This window comes from Saccopteryx bilineata, chromosome 2, assembly GCF_036850765.1.
Source record: "Saccopteryx bilineata isolate mSacBil1 chromosome 2, mSacBil1_pri_phased_curated, whole genome shotgun sequence".
In the NCBI taxonomy this organism is placed as follows: Eukaryota; Metazoa; Chordata; class Mammalia; order Chiroptera; family Emballonuridae; genus Saccopteryx; species Saccopteryx bilineata.
Genome location: NC_089491.1, coordinates 137,532,569 through 137,557,280, shown reverse-complemented (window position 1 = coordinate 137,557,280; position 24,712 = coordinate 137,532,569). Strand labels below are relative to the sequence as shown.

Here is a 24,712-nt window from a genome sequence, read left to right as displayed (position 1 = left end):
TAGAATGTGGCAGATCTAGAATTCCAACTATGTTTACAAGGGGGGTTAGTCTTCTTAAAAGATAAAACTATATGGCATAGGAACTTCCACATATTTTCTCATGGAGAGATAGTAAGGTATTTTCAGAGTACTAGAAAGAGTAAAACAGTGCTGAAAACTCTAGGGTTGAATCCCAACTCTACCAAGTCTTCATGGGCAACTAAACATCTAATCCTCTCCACTCATAAGTGCTAACGTATCATCTACTTCACAGGACTATTTTAAATTTGCAAAGTTATTGAGACAACAAGTAAAAATACTTGGCAAAAGCAGATATTCATTATTTGGTGAGAAAAAGAGCTTTTTGTTTGTATTTTTCTGAAGTGAGAAGCAGGGAGGCAGAGAGACAGACTCTTGCATGTACTCTACTGGGATCCACCTGGCATGCCCACCAGGGGGTGATACTCTGCCCATCTGGGCTGTTGCTCTATTGCAACCGGAGCCATTCTAGCGCCTGAGGTGGAAGCCATGGATCCATCCTCAGCACCTGGGCCAACTTTGTTCCAATGGAGCCGTGGCTGCGAGAAGGGATAGAGAAAGAGAAAGGAGAAGAGGAAGGGTGGAGAAGCAGATGGATGCTTCTCCTGTGTGCCCTGGCTGAAAACTGAACCTGGGACTTCCACATACTGGGCCAATGCTCTACCACTGAGCCAACTGGCCAGGGCCAAGAGCTTTCCTATTAATGAATCCTTAAGCATGCTACTAAAAATAAATCACAATTTGATAGTGGCTCTCTTATTCTCAGCCTTTCAAGATGGTGCCTTATTCACCTAAACATAAAGGTAGGAAATGCTACATAAATCATTAAGGAAATTAAACAATAGGCAAAGAAAGTTTTAGAAACAAACATTTGACTACTTCTCTTTGAGGCTTTGTGCTCACATTACAGGGAAAAGCTCTTACCTTTGGTCACAGCAAGATATTAACCATCAGTTTCTCTCATGAATACCACCTGAGATGATCAATGTTCTTTTGATAATAAGAGAAAAATGAGAATACAGTTCTGAATGTGGAAATTTATAACATTGAAACATTAGCTAATTCAGTTTGGAATAATTAATGTATTCAAGCAATCAATTCTAAGCCCAGATGATTATATTTAGTTATCTTTAAGAACAGCTCTGTGAGGGAAAAAAAAGCACTATAGCAATCCAAGAGTTTGTAATTGCGCGTGGTGGGTGTTCTGCAAACACTCATAGACTCATTGGTATTCATTTGTTCCAAATTACTTCAGACAACAATTAGTGTATGTCAACAGCAAAGTTGGAACCCTAAATGGAAGAAGAAAAATATATTCCTGTGTTGGTAGGGATAAAAAGGAGGTGTAGACTATTACAACTCTTGCTATTTCCATTATCTCTGGATCTTAGTTTTTTAGATCTCAGTTTATGACCATTAATCTTTCATTTTCATATAAATTGTATCTGAGTGAATTATAACATGGCCTATCATTTCAAACTTGATGACCAAGGGACAAGTGATTTTAAATATAACCATAACATTGTGTTATTCTTTTTTTTTTTAACATTGTGTTATTCTTTTATTCCAAAATGAAAAGCCTCCCCCCATTTTTCTGTGCTGCATTTCAAGTCAGTGGCCTGCTTGCTTTTAATTTCTTATTTAAATTTGTGAGAGAAAAGTAACCATTCACATTTAAAGATTCTTAGAAAACATTATTGTAAATATTTAGGTTATCTATTAAAAACATCATCATCTATAGATAGATACATTTAAATAAGAAAACTTTTTTAAAGTATTATCTTTAAAAAAAAAATTAAAAACCCCAAATTAGTTTAAGAAGCTCTTTTTATTACATTGGTAAATCCCAGAAAAGTACAAAGCCCATGAAGGTAGAAGCATTTCAGAAAACAAGACAAAATGTTTGCATAATTTTAATGACAACATTTAGTTTTGATGTTAATAAAGCTCATGATTTTGCATTGAGGCACACTGCTCATGAATTAAGTACATTCTGAAAGTCTGGGAAGATTTTTTGTATAGCTTATATGAACCTGACTTCATATAAATGATTATATTACATTCCCTTTCTAGAGATTAAGTTCATGGTATGACGTTCATTAAAAAAACCGCTATTGATTCATAATGACTTCGAAGAACAGAAACAAGAAAAACACAATCACAAACATACCCCTTTAAGTGGTACATCAGGTCAAAGTATAATAATCTTTTAGTGTTTTCAGTTGTTACCAATGAAAATAGATCCCACTACAGAAAAGAAGTGCGATAATATCAGAAGATGTTGAAATCCATGCTGTTTTTATCTTCAAAATCAAATAAATAGGTGATTACATTCTAGAATCTTATCAAGAGTCATTATCAAGTGATAAGTAAAGATATTTACTACTTTTGCCAACTACCATATAACAGGCCACCAGAAGCTATCAAGTTTACCTTAATTAACTTTCTGGTAATGTGGCAATTTTCAGTGGCTCTTGACTCACATCATACTTTCTGTTGCAGCTGCTGCTACTGCTACAACTAATACTACATAAAATAATAGGAAATGTAAAGGAGAAAACAAAAGAAAATAAATTAGATTTTTCATAGTTCTAAATATTGTTTTGGTTTATCCTTGAAGTGGAAATCAATTATTCAAGGTTTGGAAAGAAAACAAAAACATCTTTATAATTCACAGCATGTATAGAGGCCTAATGATTTATCCATTGCCAGTGGGGGTTAGCTTGTCATGTTCTCTATTCAATGTTAACTGGTTCCGTTGCTAATAAAGCACTTAACTGTTTCTGAGCACAGGACAAGAACAGCTCCAAACTGGACAGGCTTCTTTGGTGGATGACTTGATCAAGCTGTCAATTTTTTTTAAAAGAGAAAGAAACAACAACAAAAATACACTTAGTTGAGGGATAAAGAATATTATGTCACTGAAACTTACTCAAAACACCTTTCCAGATAATGATTTAGAAAATCAAATAGTGTTTAAATTCAGAGATAATGTAGTCACTATTTCTGGGCAATTCTCTAAGATGAGATGATAATCATTATAATTTTACCACTGATGTTATTTTCAGTTATTGAAGAAACACCGTAAATATGATCAGAGCGATTTAAAAACATAAAAAATAGAGTAAAATGGCAGTTCTTAATAAATATACAGATCAAACATCCATAAGTCCATAAGACCATATAAATAAAACATGTAAATAATAAAAGAAATATACAATGCAGAAAATCAGCACAATTATATCATGCAAAGGGTTTAGGGACAAAGGATAAGGAAGGAAATAAGCCATTTTCTGAAATCCGAAAAAGTTCTGAGAAATGTATACTTTAAGAAATATTTGAGACGGAAATGGCGCCGTGAGAAGCGCGTCTGACAGCTCTCCCCTAAATCACAACAAATTTATCAACTAGAAACAGAAAAATTTATCCTCGGAGCATTCCGGAGTTCCACACAAACTGAAAGCAAAAGGACTGTTATCACTTGAATCTGAGAGATGAGGGTGTGGAGGAAGCTACCGCAGCGACGCTCATTCAAGCCGCCAGGGAGTGCGCCCGTGGTGAGTCAGCCCATATACTTGGGATCCGCAAGCCGCCGCGAGCGGCCGACAGCGAGCCGCCCCGAGCCCCCGCGAACCCCCGCGAACCGCCACCGCGAGCTGCCGCGAGCCCCCGCGAACCGCCACCGTGAGCGGCCGCCACGAGCCGCCACGCGCGCGCCCGGTCCGGTTGAGCACTGCTGACGTTCCCAGCGACCCGCACACTGCGAGTGGGGGGTCGCTGGCCACCGGTGCCCTGAGCGCCCCATTCGCGCGCGTGCCTTGGGCATTCCACGCGCCCAGGGCGCCCTACTGGCCCGCACACCCAGGGGGCTCCATTATCCTGTGCCTGGTGCGGTCCAGCCGCCAGCAGCGCGGCGGGGCGAGCGGGAGAGGCTTGGGAGATTCTCTCCGTGGGCGAGGCACCTCACCCAGCCATTCAAGCTAACAATCAAGCGTTGGGGGAGGGGCGCGCGCAGGCAGCCTAAAATACCTTCAAAAACACAGCTGCGACCCAATCACTGAAATTAGCTTAACCCATAAAATCTGCGCACCCTCGGTTCTAATTGATAAGATCTCTCTCAGTTCAGCGATCCAAGACAAGAGGCGTGATATTTTTTAGTGCCTCTCGCTAAAGGGGCGGGGGCAACTTCTGATTGATAGAGCCTCCATATTCAGGGATAAACGCTAACAAGAAGGACTTGGCAGATAATAAGGTCTATACTTCACTAGTCGTAAGCAGAGACTAGTGCCTCTTCTTCCCTGCAAAAACAGGCTACAAAGTGTGGAAAGCCTGGGTTGAGAGGTCCAACTAAATGATAGGCGCTGAACAGTCACCTTGACTCCCACCCCCGCCTGATTACACTGGAGGCCCTGACTGTCAGAGCCTTTCCCAAAGCCCTGCACTGAGTGGGGATAGAGTGGGGATTTCCCAGCTCTTTGAGCCTCTTACTCCCCAGGCAGAAGCAGTTGCAGCCTTATAGCTGGATCACCAGGCTGCTAATTCAGAAAGGGGGGACTAGGAGAGAGAATCCAGGAAAGCAAACTCTCTCATCGTTGGACCCTGCAAACGCCAACAAGCCTTTACTTCCAGCAAGACTAAAGCCAATTATATGACATTGCCATAGAATCCCATCAACTGCAAATCCCTACCTAAGAGTGACACAGGGGCAGAGCCTGGGGTACAGAGTCACCGACCAGGAAGAGGGAGAGAAAAGAAAAAGGAAGAAGTTAACCTCTCAAAATCAAGAAAAACCCACAGACTTTACAACTTGATCCACTAATTTTTTGTTGTTGTTGTTGTTGTTTGTTTCTTCTATCTTTTTGCCTTTATTTCCTCCACCTCGGTCCTTCTATTCTCTGCCCATCTTATGCTTCCCCTTTCTTGAACTACACTACCCATGAGTGTTGCATTTTATTTTTCTTCTTCATCCTCACCCTCCTTTAAGGTTATACTCCAAAACATTTAACTCTCACTCTCTCCTCTTTTGTTTTTTTTTTTTGTCTTGCTTTATTTTGTTTTTTTCTCCTCCTATTTTATTTCTTCCTTCGTTTTTCTCTTTTTCTTATTTTTTCCTTTCTATTCGTTTTTTCTTTTCTCATTTTACTTTCCTCCCATATAATCCTCAATCACGAACAAATTAGTTAATTTGGGACTCAAGGCATTTTTTTGGCTTTATTTCTCTTTTTTGCTTTTGTTTTTATTTTTTTTTTCTCTTGTTTGTTTATTTTTGTGGCATTTTGGGTCCTCCCAACCCAAGGTCTCCATTGTATTTAGTCTTCGCTCCACTTAATACAACAGATTTTTACTTATTATTTTTATTTTTTCTTCTTTATTATTCTTTTTTGGTCCTTTTTTCTGATTCCCTCTTATCCCTCTCATTATATCTCTTAGTTGACCATCACTTACAAGCAAATCATCTTATGCTTGTCTAAGATTTTCTTCCTTTTTTTTTTTTTTTTTTTTTTTTTTTTTTTTTGCATTTAGTAGGTCCCTACTCCCTTTTTTTTGTCCCTTGAACTCTTCACCCCAAATCAGGCCCTCCATTATAGGCACGATGTTTCCCTGAGGAGGGGAGAGGAGGGAAAGAGAAGAGAGAAAAAAGGGGGAAATAATAAATTATTACTGTTTTTTTTTGTGGGGTGTTTTACCCTTTTTTTTTTTTTCTTTTTACTCTTTATTAATTCTAATTAGTGCTATCAATAAGACCACCCTCAGATGCCGATAAGAAAGAGGAAATCGAATATTATGGATACAAAAGAAAGAGAGGTAACACAAATAGATGTGGAAAAATCTATGGAGAAAAGACTTAACATATTGGAAGCCTTGGAGCTAAATGACAGAGAATTTAAAATAGAAATCTTAAAAATACTCAGAGATATACAAGAAAACACAGAAAGGCAATATAGGGAGATCAGAAAACAACTCAATGAACACAAAGAATATATTACCAAGGAAATTGAAACTATAAAAACAAATCAAACAGAAATGAAAAACTCAATTCACGAGCTGAAAAACGAGGTAACAAGCTTAGCTAACAGAACAGCCCAGATTGAAGATAGGATTAGTGAAATAGAAGACAAACAACTTGAGGCACAACAGAGAGAAGAAGAAAGAGACTCAAAAATAATAAAAAACGAGAAAGCCCTACAGGAATTGTCTGACTCCATCAGAAAGAATAACATAAGAATAATAGGTATATCAGAGGGAGAAGAGAAAGAAAATGGAATGGAGAATATACTCAAACAAATAATAGACGAGAACTTCCCAAGCCTGTGGAAGGAACTAAAGCCTCAAATTCAAGAAGCAAACAGAACACCAAGTTTTCTTAACCCCAACAAACCCACTCCAAGGCACATCATAATAAAGACACAAACCAATGACAAAGAAAAAATTCTCAAGGCAGCCAGGGAAAAGAAGAGTACAACATATAAAGGAAGGCCTATTAGATTATCATCAGATTTCTCAGCAGAAACTCTACAAGCTAGAAGAGAGTGGACCCCAATATTTAAAGCCCTGAAAGAGAGGAACTTTCAGCCAAGAATACTATACCCATCAAAGCTATCCTTCAAGTATGAAGGAGATATAAAAACATTCACAAATACAGAAAAGATGAGAGAATTTATCAACAGAAAGCCCCCACTCCAGGAAATACTAAGGGGGGTTTTCCAACCAGATTCAAAGAACAAAAGAAAACAACACCACAAGTAACAGCTCCACCAAGAACACAATAAAACCAAACTTAAACTGTGACAACAAAGGAAAAAAAGGGGGGAGAGGATGGAGATTAACAGTAGCAAAGGATGATGAAGTGCAGAAATACTTATAAGATAGGGTACTACAATGAATATGGTAGGTACCCTTTTCATTACTTAATGGTAACCACCCTTAAAAAAACCACCACAAAAACACTTGACTTAAAAAAGGTAGCAACAGAGGAAAGAAGTATGGAACACAAACAAACAAAAACAAATGATAGAAAAACAAAAGAGAAGAATCAAACTAGATACAAAACTAACAGAAAGCAATTTATAAAATGGCAGTAGGGAACCCACAAGTGTCAATAATTACACTAAATGTAAATGGATTAAACTTACCAATAAAAAGACACAGAGTAGCAGAATGGATTAAAAAAGAAAATCCAACTATATGCTGCCTACAAGAAACACATCTAAGCAACAAGGATAAAAACAAATTCAAAGTGAAAGGCTGGAAAACAATACTCCAAGCAAACAACACCCAAAAAAAAGCAGGTGTAGCAATACTCATATCTAATAATGCTGACTACAAGACAGAAAAAGTACTCAGAGACAAAAATGGTCATTTCATAATGATTAAGGGGAAGTTGAATCAAGAAGACATAACAATCCTTAATATATATGCACCAAACCAAGGAGCACCAAAATATATAAGACAGCTACTTATTGACCTTAAAACAAAAACTAACAAAAATACAATCATACTTGGAGACCTCAATACACCGCTGATGGCTCTAGATCGGTCATCCAAACAGAGAATCAATAAAGATATAGTGGCCTTAAACGAAATACTAGAACACCTGGATATGATAGACATCTACAGGAGACTTCATCCCAAAGCGACAGAGTATACATTTTTCTCTAGTGTACATGGAACATTCTCAAGAATTGACCATATGTTGGGCCACAAAGACAATATCAGCAAATTTAGAAAAATTGAAATTGTACCAAGCATATTTTCTGATCATAAAGCCTTGAAACTAGAATTCAACTGCAAAAAAGAGGGAGAAAAACCCACAAAAATGTGGAAACTAAACAACATACTTCTAAAAAATGAATGGGTCAAAGAAGAAATAAGTGCAGAAATCAAAAGATATATACAGACAAATGAAAATGAAAATACGACATATCAGAATCTCTGGGATGCAGCAAAAGCAGTAATAAGAGGAAAGTTCATATCACTTCAGGCCTATATGAACAAACAAGAGAGAGCCGAAGTAAACCACTTAACTTCACACCTTAAGGAACTAGAAAAAGAAGAACAAAGACAACCCAAAACCAGCCGAAGAAAGGAGATAATAAAAATCAGAGCAGAAATAAATGAAATAGAGAACAGAAAAACTATAGAAAAAATCAATAAAACAAGGAGCTGGTTCTTTGAAAAGATCAACAAAATTGACAAACCCTTGGCAAGACTCACCAAGAAAAAAAGACACAGGACTCAAATAAATAAAATCCAAAATGAAAGAGGAGAGATCACCACAGACATCATAGAAATACAAAGAATTATTGTAGAATACTATGAAAAATTATATGCCACCAAATACAACAACCTAGAAGAAATGGATAAATTCCTAGAACAATACAACCTTCCTAGACTGAGTCATGAAGAAGCAGAAAGCCTAAACAGACCAATCAGCAGGGAGGAAATAGAAAAAACTATTAAAAATCTCCCCAAAAATAAAAGTCCAGGCCCAGACGGTTATACTAGTGAATTCTATCAAACATTCAAAGAAGACTTGGTTCCTATTCTACTCAAAGTCTTCCAAAAAATTGAAGAAGAAGCAATACTTCCAAACACATTTTATGAGGCCAACATAACCCTCATACCAAAACCTGGCAAGGATGGCACAAAGAAAGAAAACTACAGACCAATATCTCTAATGAATACAGATGCTAAAATACTAAACAAAATACTGGCAAACCGAATACAACAACATATTAAAAAAATAATACATCATGATCAAGTGGGATTCATCCCAGAATCTCAAGGATGGTTCAACATACGCAAAACGGTTAACGTAATACACCATATCAACAAAACAAAGAACAAAAACCACATGATCTTATCAATAGATGCAGAAAAGGCTTTTGATAAAATACAACACAATTTTATGTTTAAGACTCTCAACAAAATGGGTATAGAAGGAAAATATCTCAACATGATAAAGGCCATATATGATAAACCATCAGCCAACATCCTATTAAACGGCATAAAACTGAGGACTTTCTACCTTAAATCAGGAACAAGACAGGGTTGTCCACTCTCTCCACTCTTATTCAACGTGGTGCTAGAAGTTCTGGCCAGAGCAATCAGACAAGACAAAGAAATAAAAGGCATCCATATCGGAAAAGAAGAAGTAAAGCTATCACTTTTTGCTGATGATATGATCCTATACATCGAAAACCCGAAGGACTCCACAAAAAGATTATTAGAAACAATAAACCAATATAGTAAGGTCGCAGGATACAAAATTAACATACAAAAGTCCATAGCCTTTCTATATGCCAACAATGAAATATTAGAAAACGAACTCAAAAAAATAATCCCCTTCACGATTGCAACAAAAAAAATAAAATACCTAGGAATAAACCTAACAAAGAACGTAAAGGACCTATATAATGAAAATTACAAAGCATTGTTAAGGGAAATCGAAAAAGATACAATGAGATGGAAAAATATTCCTTGTTCTTGGATAGGAAGAATAAATATAATCAAAATGGCCATATTACCCAAAGCAATATACAAATTTAATGCAATTCCCATCAAAATTCCTATGAGATTTTTTAAAGAAATGGAACAAATAATCATCAGATTTATATGGAACTATAAAAAACCCCGAATAGCCAAAACAATCCTAAGGAAAAAGAATGAAGCTGGGGGCATTACAATACCTGACTTTAAACTATATTATAGGGCCACGATAATCAAAACAGCATGGTATTGGCAGAAAAATAGACACTCAGACCAATGGAACAGAATAGAAAGCCCAGAAATAAAACCACATATATATGGTCAAATAATCTTTGATAAAGGGGCCAACAACACACAATGGAGAAAAGAAAGCCTCTTCAACAAATGGTGTTGGGAAAACTGGAAAGCCACATGCAAAAGAATGAAACTCGACTACAGCCTGTCCCCGTGTACTAAAATTAATTCAAAATGGATCAAAGACCTAAATATAAGACCTGAAACAATAAAGTACATAGAAGAAGACATAGGTACTAAAATCATGGACCTGGGTTTTAAAGAACATTTTATGAACTTGACTCCAATGGCAAGAGAAGTGAAGGCAAAGATAAATGAATGGGACTACATCAGAATTAAAAGTTTTTGCTCAGCAAGAGAAACTGATATCAAAATAAACAGACAGCCAACTATATGGGAACTGATATTTTCAAACGACAGCTCAGATAAGGGCCTAATATCCAAAATTTACAAAGAACTCATAAAACTCAACAACAAACAAACAAGCAATCCAATAAAAAAATGGGAAGAGGACATGAACAGACACTTCTCCCAGGAAGAGATACAAATGGCCAACAGATATATGAAAAGATGCTCAGCTTCATTAGTTATTAGAGAAATGCAAATCAAAACTACAATGAGATACCACCTCACTCCTGTTAGATTAGCTATTATCAACAAGACGGGTAATAGCAAATGTTGGAGAGGCTGTGGAGAAAAAGGAACCCTCATTCACTGTTGGTGGGACTGTAAAGTAGTACAACCATTATGGAGGAAAGTATGGTGGTTTCTCAAAAAACTGCAAATAGAACTACCTTATGACCCAGCAATCCCTCTACTGGGTATATACCCCAAAACCTCAGAAACATTGATACGTGAAGACACATGTAGCCCCATGTTCATTGCAGCACTGTTCACAGTGGCCAAGACATGGAAACAACCAAAAAGCCCTTCAATAGAAGACTGGATAAAGAAGATGTGGCACATATACACTATGGAATACTACTCAGCCATAAGAAATGATGACATCAGATCATTTACAGCAAAATGGTGGGATCTTGATAACATTATAAGGAGTGAAATAAGCAAATCAGAAAAAAACAAGAACTACATGATTCCATACATTGGTGGAACATAAAAATGAGACTAAGAGACATGGACAAGAGTGTGGTGGTTACCAAGGGTGGGGGGGGAGGGAGGACATGGGTGGGAGGGAGGGAGAGAGTTAGGGGGAGGGGGAGGGGCACAGAGAACTAGATAGAGGGTGGCGGAGGACAATCTGACTTTGGGCGAGGGGTTTGCAACATAATTTGATGACAAAATAACCTAGACATGTTTTCTTTGAATATATGTACCCTGATTTATTAATGTCATCCCATTACCATTAATAAAAATTTATTAAAAATTGAAAAAAATAAATAAATAAATAAACTGCTGCATTTGACTTACTAATATTTGGTTTAGGATTTTTGCATCTACAGTTTTTTAAATAATATTTTCAACTGTCTTATTTACCATTCATTTTTTGTCCAATATTGAAAAACATGATTATATTTAATTTGTAAGATGAAGTAAAAAAATTTCCCAATTTTTCTAAAAAAAAAAAAAAAAAAAAAAAAAAAAAAAAAAAAAAAGAAATATTTGAGATTGTTGAAACTTATTTGACTTGGTCTTCCTGCTTAGAGATTTTTTTTTTACTAGAATTTATAAATGTTTCAATAACAAATTAATATAGTAAACAAGGTTTAATAATAAGTCATATATAATAAAGAACTTTTAGGATAGTAAGGATTACTGAATAGATCAAAAAAAGTTTCTAACTCTTCTGCCCTAAAAAATTTGCCCATGGTGTAAAAATTACCAGTGACAAGACAATGTGTGTTGTTACAGAAAAATGAAGGAACTCAACAGAAAGCCAAATAAATCTCATTTCACAATATAAATCTGTGATATATATGTAAAAGTTGACATATTCTTCGCACAAATATTCACCAACATGAAATAAAAAAAAGAGAAATCCAAACAAGAATTCTGCATAAATTACATCTCTATAACCCACTGATGTTCAAAATGACTGAAGACTGTAAAGTCAAGATTTTGAAGTATCCTAAGAATAAAAAGAATGCATTATATTTAGCAAAATGCTCATGTAAAAAGATGGAACACTACTAAGATTCCCTTAAATTATAATGTTTTGGGATTTTAATATATGTACAGAAATAGGAATTCACCTTATCCTTTTTCCTCATTTTTTTCCCTTCTTCTTTCAAATGATACCTTTTGGTGAATATGTACCTTCTGCTTATAAGTCCCTATTAAACAAGGCAGTTCACTGCATGTAAACCCCAGGTGAGCAGAGATCTGTCTGTCTTGCTGACTAATGTATGTCAGCATGCAGAAGACAGTCTGGCACAGGTTAGACACTCATCAAATATTTTCTGAGACTGAATGAATCAATTAATGTTTAAGCCTAATAAAGCAAAGCTTTACTATGAAATGATAGATGTACTTTTAATCTCTACAATGAAACATGCTTAACCTAATCTAAAAGATATGTAGGGATCAAAGTTGAAAAATTTTTTTTTTTTGTATTTTTCTGAAGTTGGAAACGGGGAGGCAGTCAGACAGACTCCCGCATGTGCCGGACCCGCATCCACTGGCATGCCCACTAGGGGGCGATGCTCTGCCCATCTGGGGCGCTGCTCTGTTGCAACCAGAGCTATTCTAGCGCCTGAGGCAGAGGCCATAGAGCCACCCCCAGCACCCGGGCCAACTTTGCTCCAATGGAGCCCCGGCTGCGGGAGGGGAAGAGAGAAACAGAGAGGAAGGAGAAGGGGAGGGGTGGAGAAGCAGATGGGCGCTTCTCCTGTGTGCCCTAGCCAGGAATCGAACCTGGGACTCCCGCATGCCAGGCCAACGTTCTACCACTGAGCCAACTGGCCAGGGCCTCAAAGTTGAATTTTTAAAAGTTTTATTTCATATATGTAAAACAGATTGAAATCTAAATATTTGAAGTTTTTAAAATGATTTTGTATTTGGTCCAAGTTCAAGTAATAGTGAAGACTATATCAACAAACCTACTTCCACTTCATTTCCAGTGGTTTCTATCTACTTTTGGATACTTTCAAGCATTTCTTTTAAACACCTGGTCCATATCTTATCATTGTAACCATGAGAAGAATCACACAATCAGTTCTGTCACTATGGGAAATTTTCCCTATCTTATTTTTAAGAAATCACTTGACTGTATTACAATGTATTTACTGCAATTTTGTCTTGTTTTTAAAGCACCAAAGAAATTTATAACCTGAGTATACTCCTTTCAGCAAATGTTCAAGGGTTTCTCTTGCACAGATTCTAATATGTAGAATTTCTAAGTCATAAGATTTGCATATTTTAAAGTGTGATAGATATTGCCAACTGTTTTCCAGAGTGAGGGTACCAATTAATTAATCATATTTACAATGTAGAAGAGGACATTTTCCCCTGTTTTCTTCTTTTAAATGGTTGCATAGTTTTTCATTAAATATTTATAATTTAACACACATATAATGGATATTTTATTATTTACTTTTAAATTATTCCATTAATAGACTTTTGGATTATTCCTAATCCTTCGCTACTATGTATAGTCATTGCTGTAATAAAAATCCTTTGACACAGAACTCTGTATATTTATGCCAGTATATTTTATAGCAATTGCTTGAGCCAAAGTATGCTACCTGCAATGTTACCTCTATAATAACTCAGGTTTCCATATATGCATAAATTTTCCTTGGGGCTTCCTATTTTGTTCCCATAGACAATCCACATCTATCCCTACAAAAATATAAAGCTGTCTTAATTACTACAACTTTATAATAATTCTTAATATATCACAAATTAACCACCATATTAATAACCATACCACCAAATGTTTCAGATGAATATAAACTAGCGAACACTTGTAATAAAATTGAATTTAAAAAGAAAGTGATCAGACTACAGATTGTCTGATACTCTTTTTTCATAAAGTACAAAAACCAAGCAAAGTTCAAAAGTATATTCTTCTGAGTTATATCTATAGGCTGTCATTCTTAAGGCAAAAAGAATCATGCACTCACAAATGAGGACAGTTGTAGTGGAGTTTGATGTGAAGGGTGGTGTCAGGCAGGATGAGATATATAGATTCATTCTGTAGTTGGCTTCCTGGGCCTTTGTTTTACTATTATGTTTCATGACTTTTATGTGTTGGCTAATAAATCTAAATTTTTAGAAGCCCCCTAGAACAATCCATTAAGAACAAGTTTGACTATCTTAGAATTTATGAGTGTTATATAAAGGAGAAACTTTTCTCCTTTTGAGAGTATACAGCACAAACTCACAATGTGTAACCAGCATTCAACCTGTGATTGTTGCTAATAATAATAATAATATTCTGGATTAATGCATTCAGAGTGAATGCATTCTGTAATTTTTAAAAAGAGCAAAGATGTGTATAAGGACAAAAAATTAAGAGATTTTTATTTAACACATACTGAGTGCTGTTCTCTTGCTTGTGTTAGGAGTCACCCCTGAATCAGTAGCGATGATAGTACGGTGGACACCCTGGTCTGGAGTTCGGGTCACTGCGAGGTTCACTTCACTTCTCTCACCATGCCTCTCCAGAAATGTCTGATGGCAGGAATCCATTTAATAAACAGCAGCTCACCACTTTAAGAAGAAATAAGGTGACACTGATACTCTGTGAGGAGGAAGTTAAACTGGGCCATCACAGTGCTGAACTTCCAATTTGGTGGGTTCTTCCTGAGCGTGGTGGGTAAGATCATATCTGTGAGGGGAACACTTGAGACCTTTCTCTTAAATGGTGAATTCCTCTCTCTGAAACAAGTACATCAAACTGATGTTCTTGGCGAATTACTGAATTTCAACAGTTTCTGTTTTATTAGTCATGACCTTATTATCCTTTATTGAAGCAAGAAAAATTTTGGCAAAATATTCAATGCTTTTTACCCCTCAAAAAGTGGGGCTTAGTTCTGTATTTGTGGCTTTCATTTCAAAGTGAATCAAAGATTTGTATTCTGTGACTTCAAGTTGACAGTATTATATCCAGAGCAGTGGTGGCAAACATTTTTGGGTATGGGTTTACAATCTCTTCTTAATATGTAGCTCTAACTGCTTTGTTTTCCTTCCGTCTTCTGTTGTTTCAGCTGCTACCCAGCGCTTTCAGATACCTAAAAAAACCTGGACATTCTGAAGTCTCTCAGACAGACACTGGAGCTTTATAAATCTTCCCCCACCCTTTTTATCATCTCTTCTGTTTGCTGGTACCCTGCTGAAAACAACTTAGAGGCACAGTACTTGCTAAAAGTTAATATTTATAAGCTTAGGAGGAAAAAAGGTACTCATGACTCCCTAATATTTCCCTAGATTAGATTTACTTTTCCATTAGTATTTCATGCCACAGCAGAAGAAAGAGAAAAACAAAACATCTCCAGCCCTTAACTTTTATTCTTTCATCACAAAAAGACAGTGTGATGGCTTGTGAATTTATACTGATCAAAATAGCAAAATTCAAAATCAATTACAAACAAATATGGTTTATTTTAATGGGACTGTTAAGAACACTGTTTATATCCCAGAAAATCTGAAATATTGTTTTTGAACATATATGTTATATATAACATATATAAGATCTTATATATATACACCTACATCTTCTCTATATACATACATATGTGTGTGTGTGATTTCAATATATTTTGGGCTTCAACCAACAAGATACTCCCAGAGATGTGAAAATATTAGGTTTCACTTTATCAATGCTACATTTACAATCTACCCTGCTGAAATTTTAAACTTATGATTGAGAAGTAACATAATTTTTCAAAAACTAGAATTGATATTTGGCAAAGCCACTGAGAGAAAGTGACTAATAAACAAATATGACCAGTTTAGTAATAATACGTTTTATGGATTTAGTTTTCACATTCACTAACAGGCTCTTTCATAGGAATCGAAGGAAGGTCAATTATGATGATCTGGAACTGTAATTAATGCAGGAAGATTTTCTAGTTAACATTATTATATTGGGTAAGGAGGATTGTTTACCTTTTGTTAAGAAATGACATAACTCTTCAATCTCATATTTATTGCAATTGTTGCTCTTTTAACATTGTTATTTGGATATATATACTAATTACTGTAATGGTTGAATTGTGTCCCCCATAAGGATGTGTCCAAGTTCTAACCTCCAGAATGATGAATGTGAACTTGTTTGGAAATAGAGTCTTTGCAGATATAGTTGAGATGTAATTTAGGATGAGTTCATACAGACTAGGTTGGCCTCTCAGTCCGATCACTAGTGTCCTCATAAACGGAGACACAGAAACACAGACACAGGGAAGAAAGAGGCAGAGACTGAAGTGATGATTCTGTAAACCAAGGAATGCAAAGAATTGCCAGCAGCACCAGAAACTGGAGAGCGGCACGGAACAGACCAAGCCTTCAGAGAGCACAGCGGCCACACCTGGACTGTGGACTTCTAGTTTCAAGAACTGTGAGGGAATCAGTCTCTGTCATTATAAGCCATCTAGTTTGTGGCACTTTGTTACAGCACCCTGGGAAATGACAAACAATGATTTTTCCAGATTGCCGAGGTCCTTATAGACCAGAGCGCTGCTTCCCACAACATACAAAACACCATTTCTATGTAGAAGGTGTTTTGTTTAAAATAAATGAAAAAAAAAAAAGGGTTTGTTAATCAATTAAGTCTGGGAAATGCAGGATTTAAAGGTTCCTTTCCCACAGAACTTCTCAGAGCTTCTGTGGTAAGCAGCACTGTGAACTGCCATAATGGGTACACGTATAGGTAACGTCTGTCAGACTTTTAGACCTTGGAACACGTATGCATGCGTGTATAAAGCATACTTCGGAAAATGCCCACAGAGCAATTTCTCTTGAGAACGCCTCTAGACTCAAAACAAATTGTTAATATAGAGAGAAGACTACACAGATTAGGTTCCCTTTAATAATAAGTAATCATGAAATTTTAACATAAGGGCTTTTGAGACTGCTTAGTCTAATATCTACACTTTACAGCTGTGGAAAGCGATGCTCTGAGTGGTAAAGACTGTTTCACAAGTCCAATATGTCCTTCTCTCTTCAAAAAAAATACACTTTTAAAAAATGTATTTAAGTGTATTAGTCTGAGTTTATCTTTGCTTAAGAAACCCTACTATGGCCTGACCATCAGGCAGTGGCGCAGTGGATAGAGCGTTGAACTGGGATGCGGAGGACCCAGGTTTGAGACCCTGAGGTCACCAGCTTGAGCATGGACTCATCAGCTTTGAGCAAAAATTCACCAGCTTGGACCCAAGGTTGCTGGCTCAAACAAGGGGTTTCTCGGTCTGCTGTAGCCCCACGGTCAAGGCACATATGAAAAAGCAATCAATGAACAACTAAGGAGCTGCAATGAAAAACTAATGGTTGATGCTTCTCATCTCTCTCCATTCCTGTCTGTCTGTCCTTATCTCTCCCTCTCTCTGACTCTCTCTCTGTCTCTGTAAAAAAACAAGAAACCCTACTATGTATCCAGTAGACTTTATGGCCTCACCAAGTGTTTGACAATGGAAAGACAAGACATCCCTGGAGTACCAGCACCACGACCAGAAAGGTGCTATTATTCTGGGTGAGACGATATGACTACCCTACTCTTGATGGACATAAAGGAAGTGGATTATGGATCAATTTAAAAACTTATCGTATTTCCCCATGTATAAGATGTACCCTTTTCCGGGAAATTTAGGGTCTAAAAACTGGGTGTGTCTTATGCAGTGGTTGTAGTTTGTTTACTTGCATTTCCTGCTTTTTCATGTGGATGAGGTGTTGTATGAATTTTATGATGAATAAAACTTGAGCTCAATAATTTTATGTAACGAGCAAATCATTCTCGAGGGTGATTATTTTTATTGTAACATTTAAACATTTTCCCCTCTAAATACCATAACTTTACTTTTCTCCTATATCCTCAAATTCTGCCTCTTATCATTTCAGCTTTAGTAAATTTAAACTAACCTGTAACATTACTGGTTACATTAATGAAGATTCTAGAGTATCTATTTTATTACTGGTACACTAATCATAAAGAGTTTTTTATTTTAAAATAGTCTTTTTAAAAAAATAGTCTTTTCTTTATATTTTCAGATAAGTAAATTTGACAGCAAGAGGGATATATTATATATAAAACTGAAGTTCAGACATGAAATCCCCTCGTTGGGAATATAACTATGCTATAATTGTAAATCATGGTGAAAGAGACTTTGAACCAACTTCAGGATAATAGTGTTACATAAAATACATGTTTAGAATAACTTTTACTAAAATTCAATATAGGTAGGGCAGTGGTTTGAACTAAGGCAATGCCAGTGGCCTCAACCTTGAACTTCAAAAAATATAGGTCTAACCTCTTTATCTGAATATTTATAGGTCATCATTCATATCCATGAAGACTTTTAATCCAGAGTTCACATATCCTGTTCTTTTTGAGAATACTTTTGATCTTAAATGTATATTTCAAGTCTATCTGACTATACCGTTAAAAAATGTCAACATATAAAGAAGTTGTGTAACTTCCAGCATAGACAAGATGAATTACAGATGCTTTTTTGGAGTAAATGAAAAACGGGTATAAAGAGTCTTAAACCCTATTGGCCATGACTTAAAAATCAGGGGTTTTTTGGTCTTGTTTTAAGATGTTTTAGGGTAAGTGAATTCTCTGCTTTTGAATCATCTAAAATGAATTCTACATATTTGGGCAGTTCTGCCTTTTTATTCCAAACTACCAGAGAATCCACTGGGAAATGGGAATACTCATTTTTGCTCTTAACTAAATCATCTGGGCAGGATAAACCAATATGTATTCCAGACTCTAATGTGCAGGCACACCACCTTGGAATACAATCTTATTCGATATTACAAGTTCAGCAACAGCAGTTGGCCAGGAAAGGAGTCACTGTCACAGTGAGTGAAAACTTTACTTTTATTTGCCTGATAGCAGGCGCTACTCCTTCTAGTATAAGCTTCCATATGTGAAGATTAACGAATTTTGAAAGAAAAGAATGCTGGTAACAACTGCTTTATATCTAATCAGATGATTTCCAAGGAAAATCTAAAGAATTCCAAAACACTTTAAAAAGAAAGATTTAGATTGAGGAAAATTTGGGGGAACAAGTAAAGATAGATTAATTCGCATAGTAGTTGCACAGAAATCGTACCTCTAGGGCTCTGAGTCAAGGGTTATATTTACTTATTAATACATTCCACATCATGCTTTCTAGTGTTCTATTACAGGAATTTATCTCAAATATAAGGTATATTTTTCAAATATAATTTTGGCAAGAGAAACTAACTTAAATACATAAAGTTTTTAACACAATTTGTTACATACTCCCAAACTACAAACAATCGTTTTCTATTTTATTTTTTTGTATCTTGTTCAGTGCAAATATTGCAGTATGTAGGATGGCCTTTTTCAAATTAACATAGAGATCCCAAAGAAATATTATTAAATAACAAATTGTACCAATAGCAAACACAAACTATTGTATTTTTATCAATTTGCCTTTAAAAATTTTAGCAATCCTTTTGTGTCCATCTAAGAATGGTATCTGCAGATTACTATCTATCTCCCCTTTGGTTCTGATCTTCAGTAATATAAGTATTATTTTATTTAGGAGTAGAAGAAAGAATAGCACGACCTCTTGGGTTCTTGTTTTCCAGCGCTATCTTAAAAGTTCTCAAATGACTGATCTATTTTTCCTTATGAGCTTCGATTTACAAAAACAGGCAAGGGAGTGTCCACTACACTTATTCTTTTTTGTTTTTTGAAGTGGGGGAGGGAAGAGAGAAGCATCTACTCCTTGTTCTGCTTAGCTGTGCCATTGATTGCTTCTCATATGTACCCTGACTGGGGCTAGAACCAGCAACCTCAGGGGTCAAGCCAGCAGCCTCTGAACTGGGCTGGTGCCCTTGGGGTCAAGCCCTGACTATGGCTTGAACCAGTGACTTTGAGATCCAGCTGGTGACCTCGAGATCAGAGACCTTGTGATTGAGCCAGAGACCCTAGGCTCGAGCTCATGACATGGGCTCAAACGATTGACCTCTGTACTCTGGGGCAGCGCTCTATCTACAGTGCCACCAGCCAGGGACACAAGACTAATTCTTGAGCTCTCTGCACACATATATTGAAACTGATTTACAGTGCATGATGAATAATCCTGTAAAGCTGGACTAAGATTGATCTTTTCCAGTTTTGAGAACATTGTTAAGCTCTGGTCGGTTGGCTAAGTGTTAAAGCATCGGCCTGGCATGTGTATGTCTTGGGTTCGATTCCTGGTCAGGGCACTCGGGAGAAGTGACCATCTGCTTCTTTATTCCCCCCTTTGTCTCTTTCTCTTCTCCTTCCACAGCCATGGCTGGAATGGTTCGAGCAAGTTGGCTCTGGGCACTGGGGATGGCTCCATGGCCTTGCCTCAAGTGCTAAAATAGCTCAGTTGCCAAGCAACAGAGCAGTAGCTCCAGATGTGCAGAGCATCGCCCCATCGGGGCTTGTCAGGTGAATCTGGGTGGGGACACATACAGGTGTCTGTCTGTCTGCTTCTCACTTAGAGAGAGAGAGAGAGAGAGAGAGAGAGAGAGAGATGATAGATAAAAAGACAACAGTGTTATTAATTCTTTATTGGTGATATTTGCTACCTCCTAGGCATCAGTGAACCTCCTTAAGTATTATATTAGTTATCTATTATTTTGTAACAAATCACCCCAAACATAGTGTTTAAAACAGAAAACAAATATTTATCACCTCAGTGTTTGTGGGTCAGGAAACTAGGTCTGCTTAATTGAGTGCCTCTGGCTCATGGTCTTCCCTGAGGGTTGCAATCAAGTTGTTGGCTGAGCTGCAGTCAACTCAGAGTTCAACTGCTTCCAAGCTCAATTGGTGGTGTTGACAAGCCTCAAAATATCTACTTCCAAATGAGTTGTATGAGCCTCTCCACAAGGCTTCCTAATAATATGGCAACTGACTTCACCCAGAGCAAGCAAGCCGAGAGAGAATGAGAGTAAGCACAAGCACTTCAAGAAAGGGAGAGAGTATTTACAATGAAGCGACCATCTTTTAATAACCCACCAGTCCAGCCCAAGCTCAGAGGAGGAAACTACGTAAGAGTAGGGCATCATTGGGAAACAGCAACTATGTATTATCTCATTTTTACTCTCTTAAAACTCTATGAATGAGGCCACTGAGACTTAGAGGCATTATAACTTGCCCAAGTGACAGGGCCAGGATTCAAATCCAGGTGTGCATGACTCCAGACCTATTCACTAAACCCCACTACTGCACTGCCGTCTCAGATAAGAACTGCAGTTATGGCTGGGGGCCTTGGCACAATATCTGTTTTGCTATAAATATATAGGGGTTTCTTGCATTGCATACACTAGTAGAAAAACCTGTCAAGATGCCAAAAGCCCTGTAGATATAGTCACTGAAACACGTAATTATCTTCTCTTCCTAAACGGTAGGTTCAGGAAAGTTTCTGTTATATTAACACACAAATTGTTCCCTAAAATGAATCAAAAGAAAAATTGGCACTTTTCTTTTTTTTTAATTCAGTGAGAAGAGGGGAGGCAGAGACAGACTCCCACATGCACCCCAACCAGGATCCAGATGGCAAGCCCACTAGGGGGCAATACCCTGCCCATCTGGGGCATTGCTTCGTTGTTCAGCAACCAAGCTCTTCTTCTTCTTCTTTTTTTCTCCTGAGAGTTCTTTTTTTTTCTAATTATTATTATTTTTTATTTATTTATTCATTTTTTAGAAAGGAGAGAGAGAGGGGGGAGAGAGACAGAGAGAGAAGGGGGGAGGAGCAGGAAGCATCAACTCCCATATATGCCTTGACCAGGCAAGCCCAGGGTTTTGAACTGGCGACCTCAGCATTTCCAGGTCGACGCTTTATCCACTGCGCCACCACAGGTCCAAGCTCTTCTTAGTGCCTGAAACCAAGGCCAATGGAACCATCCTCAGCACCTAGGGCCAACTCACTCCAACTGAGCCATGGCTGCAGGAGGAGAGAGAGAGAGAGAGAGAGAGAGAGAGAGAAGAGAGAGGGGGAGAGGTGGAGAAGCAGATGGGTACTTCTCCTGTGTGCCCTGATCAGGAACCAAACCAGGGATATCCACATGCCGGGCTGACTCTCTACCACAGAGCCAACCAGCCAGGGCCAAAACTGTATTTTAACAAAATACATTGTGTCTTAAAGAATCTGTAAACATCAGTGGCTGAATATAAAAATAATAGGCTATTTCCTTTTAGGTCCATACAGAAAAAGGGAAAACATTCCTAAAGCCAGTGTGTGGTGCAGTTCTCACTTTGTGGCATCTTTGAAGCTCAGACAAGCTTTACTTGCTTATCTTAATATTTCCACTGCTCACAGAACTGGCTACGTTCACAGGCGTGAGTTGTGCCCCAGCTGTGATGCATACCTGACTCCCATTATGAAATCCTCAGTATCCAGGACTGAATCAGTGGAACAAAGCACCACTTAATCAAATCAAAGTTACTGTGACTCCCCTTTTACCTCTCATTTTAAATGAACAGGGTTGCCCTTCCTTGTCATTCAGGATTTTATGGTGTGTGCTTGATCGCTGAAGTCTTATTTAAAAAAAAAAACGATAACAACACAATACCATCTGTTTGGCACATTTTAAAACAGAATTATCCTACTGAGTGGGAAAACACCCTCTCAGTCCTCTTAAAATCCATCGCTGCCTCCCAGCTGGATTGAGGAATGTAAGAAAATCCTAACCTTCCTCCTTCTTGTAAACAAGTAAGGGAGGTGTGCTTTCAATTAAGAAAGCTAAACATGGCTATTATTGCCTAAAAATGGAAACAGCACCTGCCCAAATAGAAGATGCCAAAGAATAATCAACATTAAACACCTACTAGAGGAACCAAAACATCAGGGATTATGGCAAAGCCTTGCATTCCCCAATATCCACTCTTCATTTCTTTCTCACCATTAAAATTCCAGCTTAGTTCCAGGAATAGTGTGAACATCCTCAAGCCATTTTCCCTAAGACTCCTTGCTAACTAGGAGCAGGTCAAGGGATGTGAATGGGAGTTTTTGGGTAGGAACTCCAAGAGAGCTCCCTAAAAGTAGGACAGACATCACTCCTAAATTTTTTCCATTTTTGCATCTTTCATTCTTCCTTTCCCCTCTATGTATTCAGCAGAGCTCCAGTTGCCATCCTGTAGCCTTAATGATATAGGCTAGTACTGATGATAGAAAAAGTATAAAGACAGAAGGACCCTGGATCCTTATGACTTTCCTAAGCTTCCAAATTACTATAGCCTTAAACAGCTCACCTTTGGATTTGCTTACACTATTGCTATTCCTAGTGTCTGTTATTAGGAGGCAAAAGTCCAAACTTTATACAGTGTGTGTCTACCAACCATTACAGCAGAAACCAACATTTACTTTTTATATTATAAGATCTAGAACTTGAAGATAAGCTCAAAAGGTGAAGTAAAGGAGACAAATTTTGGGTGAGTTAAAAATTTTAATTTGGTGAAAATTTAAATCTTAAGAATAGTGCAAGATAGGCTTTGGATGGTTGGCTCAGCAGTAGAGCTTCAGCCCAGCGTGTGGAAGTCCAAGGTTTGATTCCCAGCAGGACACACAGGAGACCCGACCATCTGCTTTCCCACCCCTTCCCCTCTCCCCCTCCCCCTCCCCCCTCTCTTTCTCTCTCTCCTCCTGTCCCGCAGATATGCCTTGAATGGGTCAAGTGATTTGGATGCAGGCACTGAGGATGGCTCCATGGCCTTGCCTCAGGCACTAATATAGCTCAGTTGCTGAGCAACAGAGCAGTGGCCCCAGATGGGCAGAGCATCCCCTGTACAGGACTTGCCAGGTGGATCCTGACAGGACACATGTGGGAGTCTGTCTCTGCCTCCCTGCTTCCCATCTCTCACTTAAAAAAAAAAAGAATGGTGCAAGATAAACATAAAATAATCAAAACGATCAGACTATGCAAGATAAACATAAAATAATCATAACGATCAGACTATGCAAGATAAACATAAAATAATCAAAACGATCAGCTTATGCTGATCATATGAATGTGAACATGCAGGCAGCATGGGCAAGCGCTTTCTTTGTTTTCTGCTCTGCTGCATAGAGTATTGGCACTCACAAACTAGCAAAGTGAAGTCATATAATTGGGATAGATTTGAAACTGTACCAACAAATTCTGCCTAACCAAACAAGTTTTCTTGTGAGTCAAGAAAAATATAAACTGCCTAATCAATTAAAATTATGAATATTATGTATAAAATATAATGGTAGTTTTTATGCCCAGGAAACTCCAAACTGATTTCAGATTAACTTTGATAAGCAGACAGGACTATATGGCATGTATATATTAATATTTATACTGAATTGTCACATTTCACACTCATTACATCATGTGCATGTTCCACACACCAGGATTTTTAACAATAAATTGCTGCAAGTTGCTTCTAAAGTGAAAATGTATTTAAACTAATAAATGCTTCAATGCAGAGTGGGTAAAACCAACACATTCTGAGCTAAACCATATAGATAGGAAACCAACAAACAACAGCACCGATGGCTAACACTGGAAGCTATGCCTTTCCATGTGCTAACCCCTTTGACTCTTAGCTCAGTCCTCTGTGAAGTAGGCACTTATCTCTATTCTACAAATGAGCAAAATGTGGTTCAAAGAGGTGAACGTATTTTCCAGTTCACGTATCTCATAAATAACAGAGTTTAGTTTTAATCCAGGAACTCTGATTCAAAAACCCACACTCCTGTACTTCTCTCACTAAGATAGAAAGTTTACGTATGGCATGTTAAAATGTCAATGCTAAAAGGCT

General features: G+C 37.4%; 1 protein-coding gene across 3 annotated transcripts in view; it reads right to left on the bottom strand.

The window, feature by feature from the left end:
* Window positions 1-1,827: 1,827 nt before the first annotated feature.
* Window positions 1,828-24,712, bottom strand: part of CCDC91 (coiled-coil domain containing 91) — a 425,554-nt gene continuing 402,669 nt past the window's right edge. For all 3 annotated transcript variants that reach the window (XM_066258026.1, XM_066258025.1, XM_066258027.1), the window contains one exon: window positions 1,828-2,864. In XM_066258026.1, coding sequence (XP_066114123.1) covers window positions 2,754-2,864 — 111 coding nt within the window. In that variant the 3' untranslated portion in view covers window positions 1,828-2,753. The remainder of the gene's footprint in view (window positions 2,865-24,712) is intronic.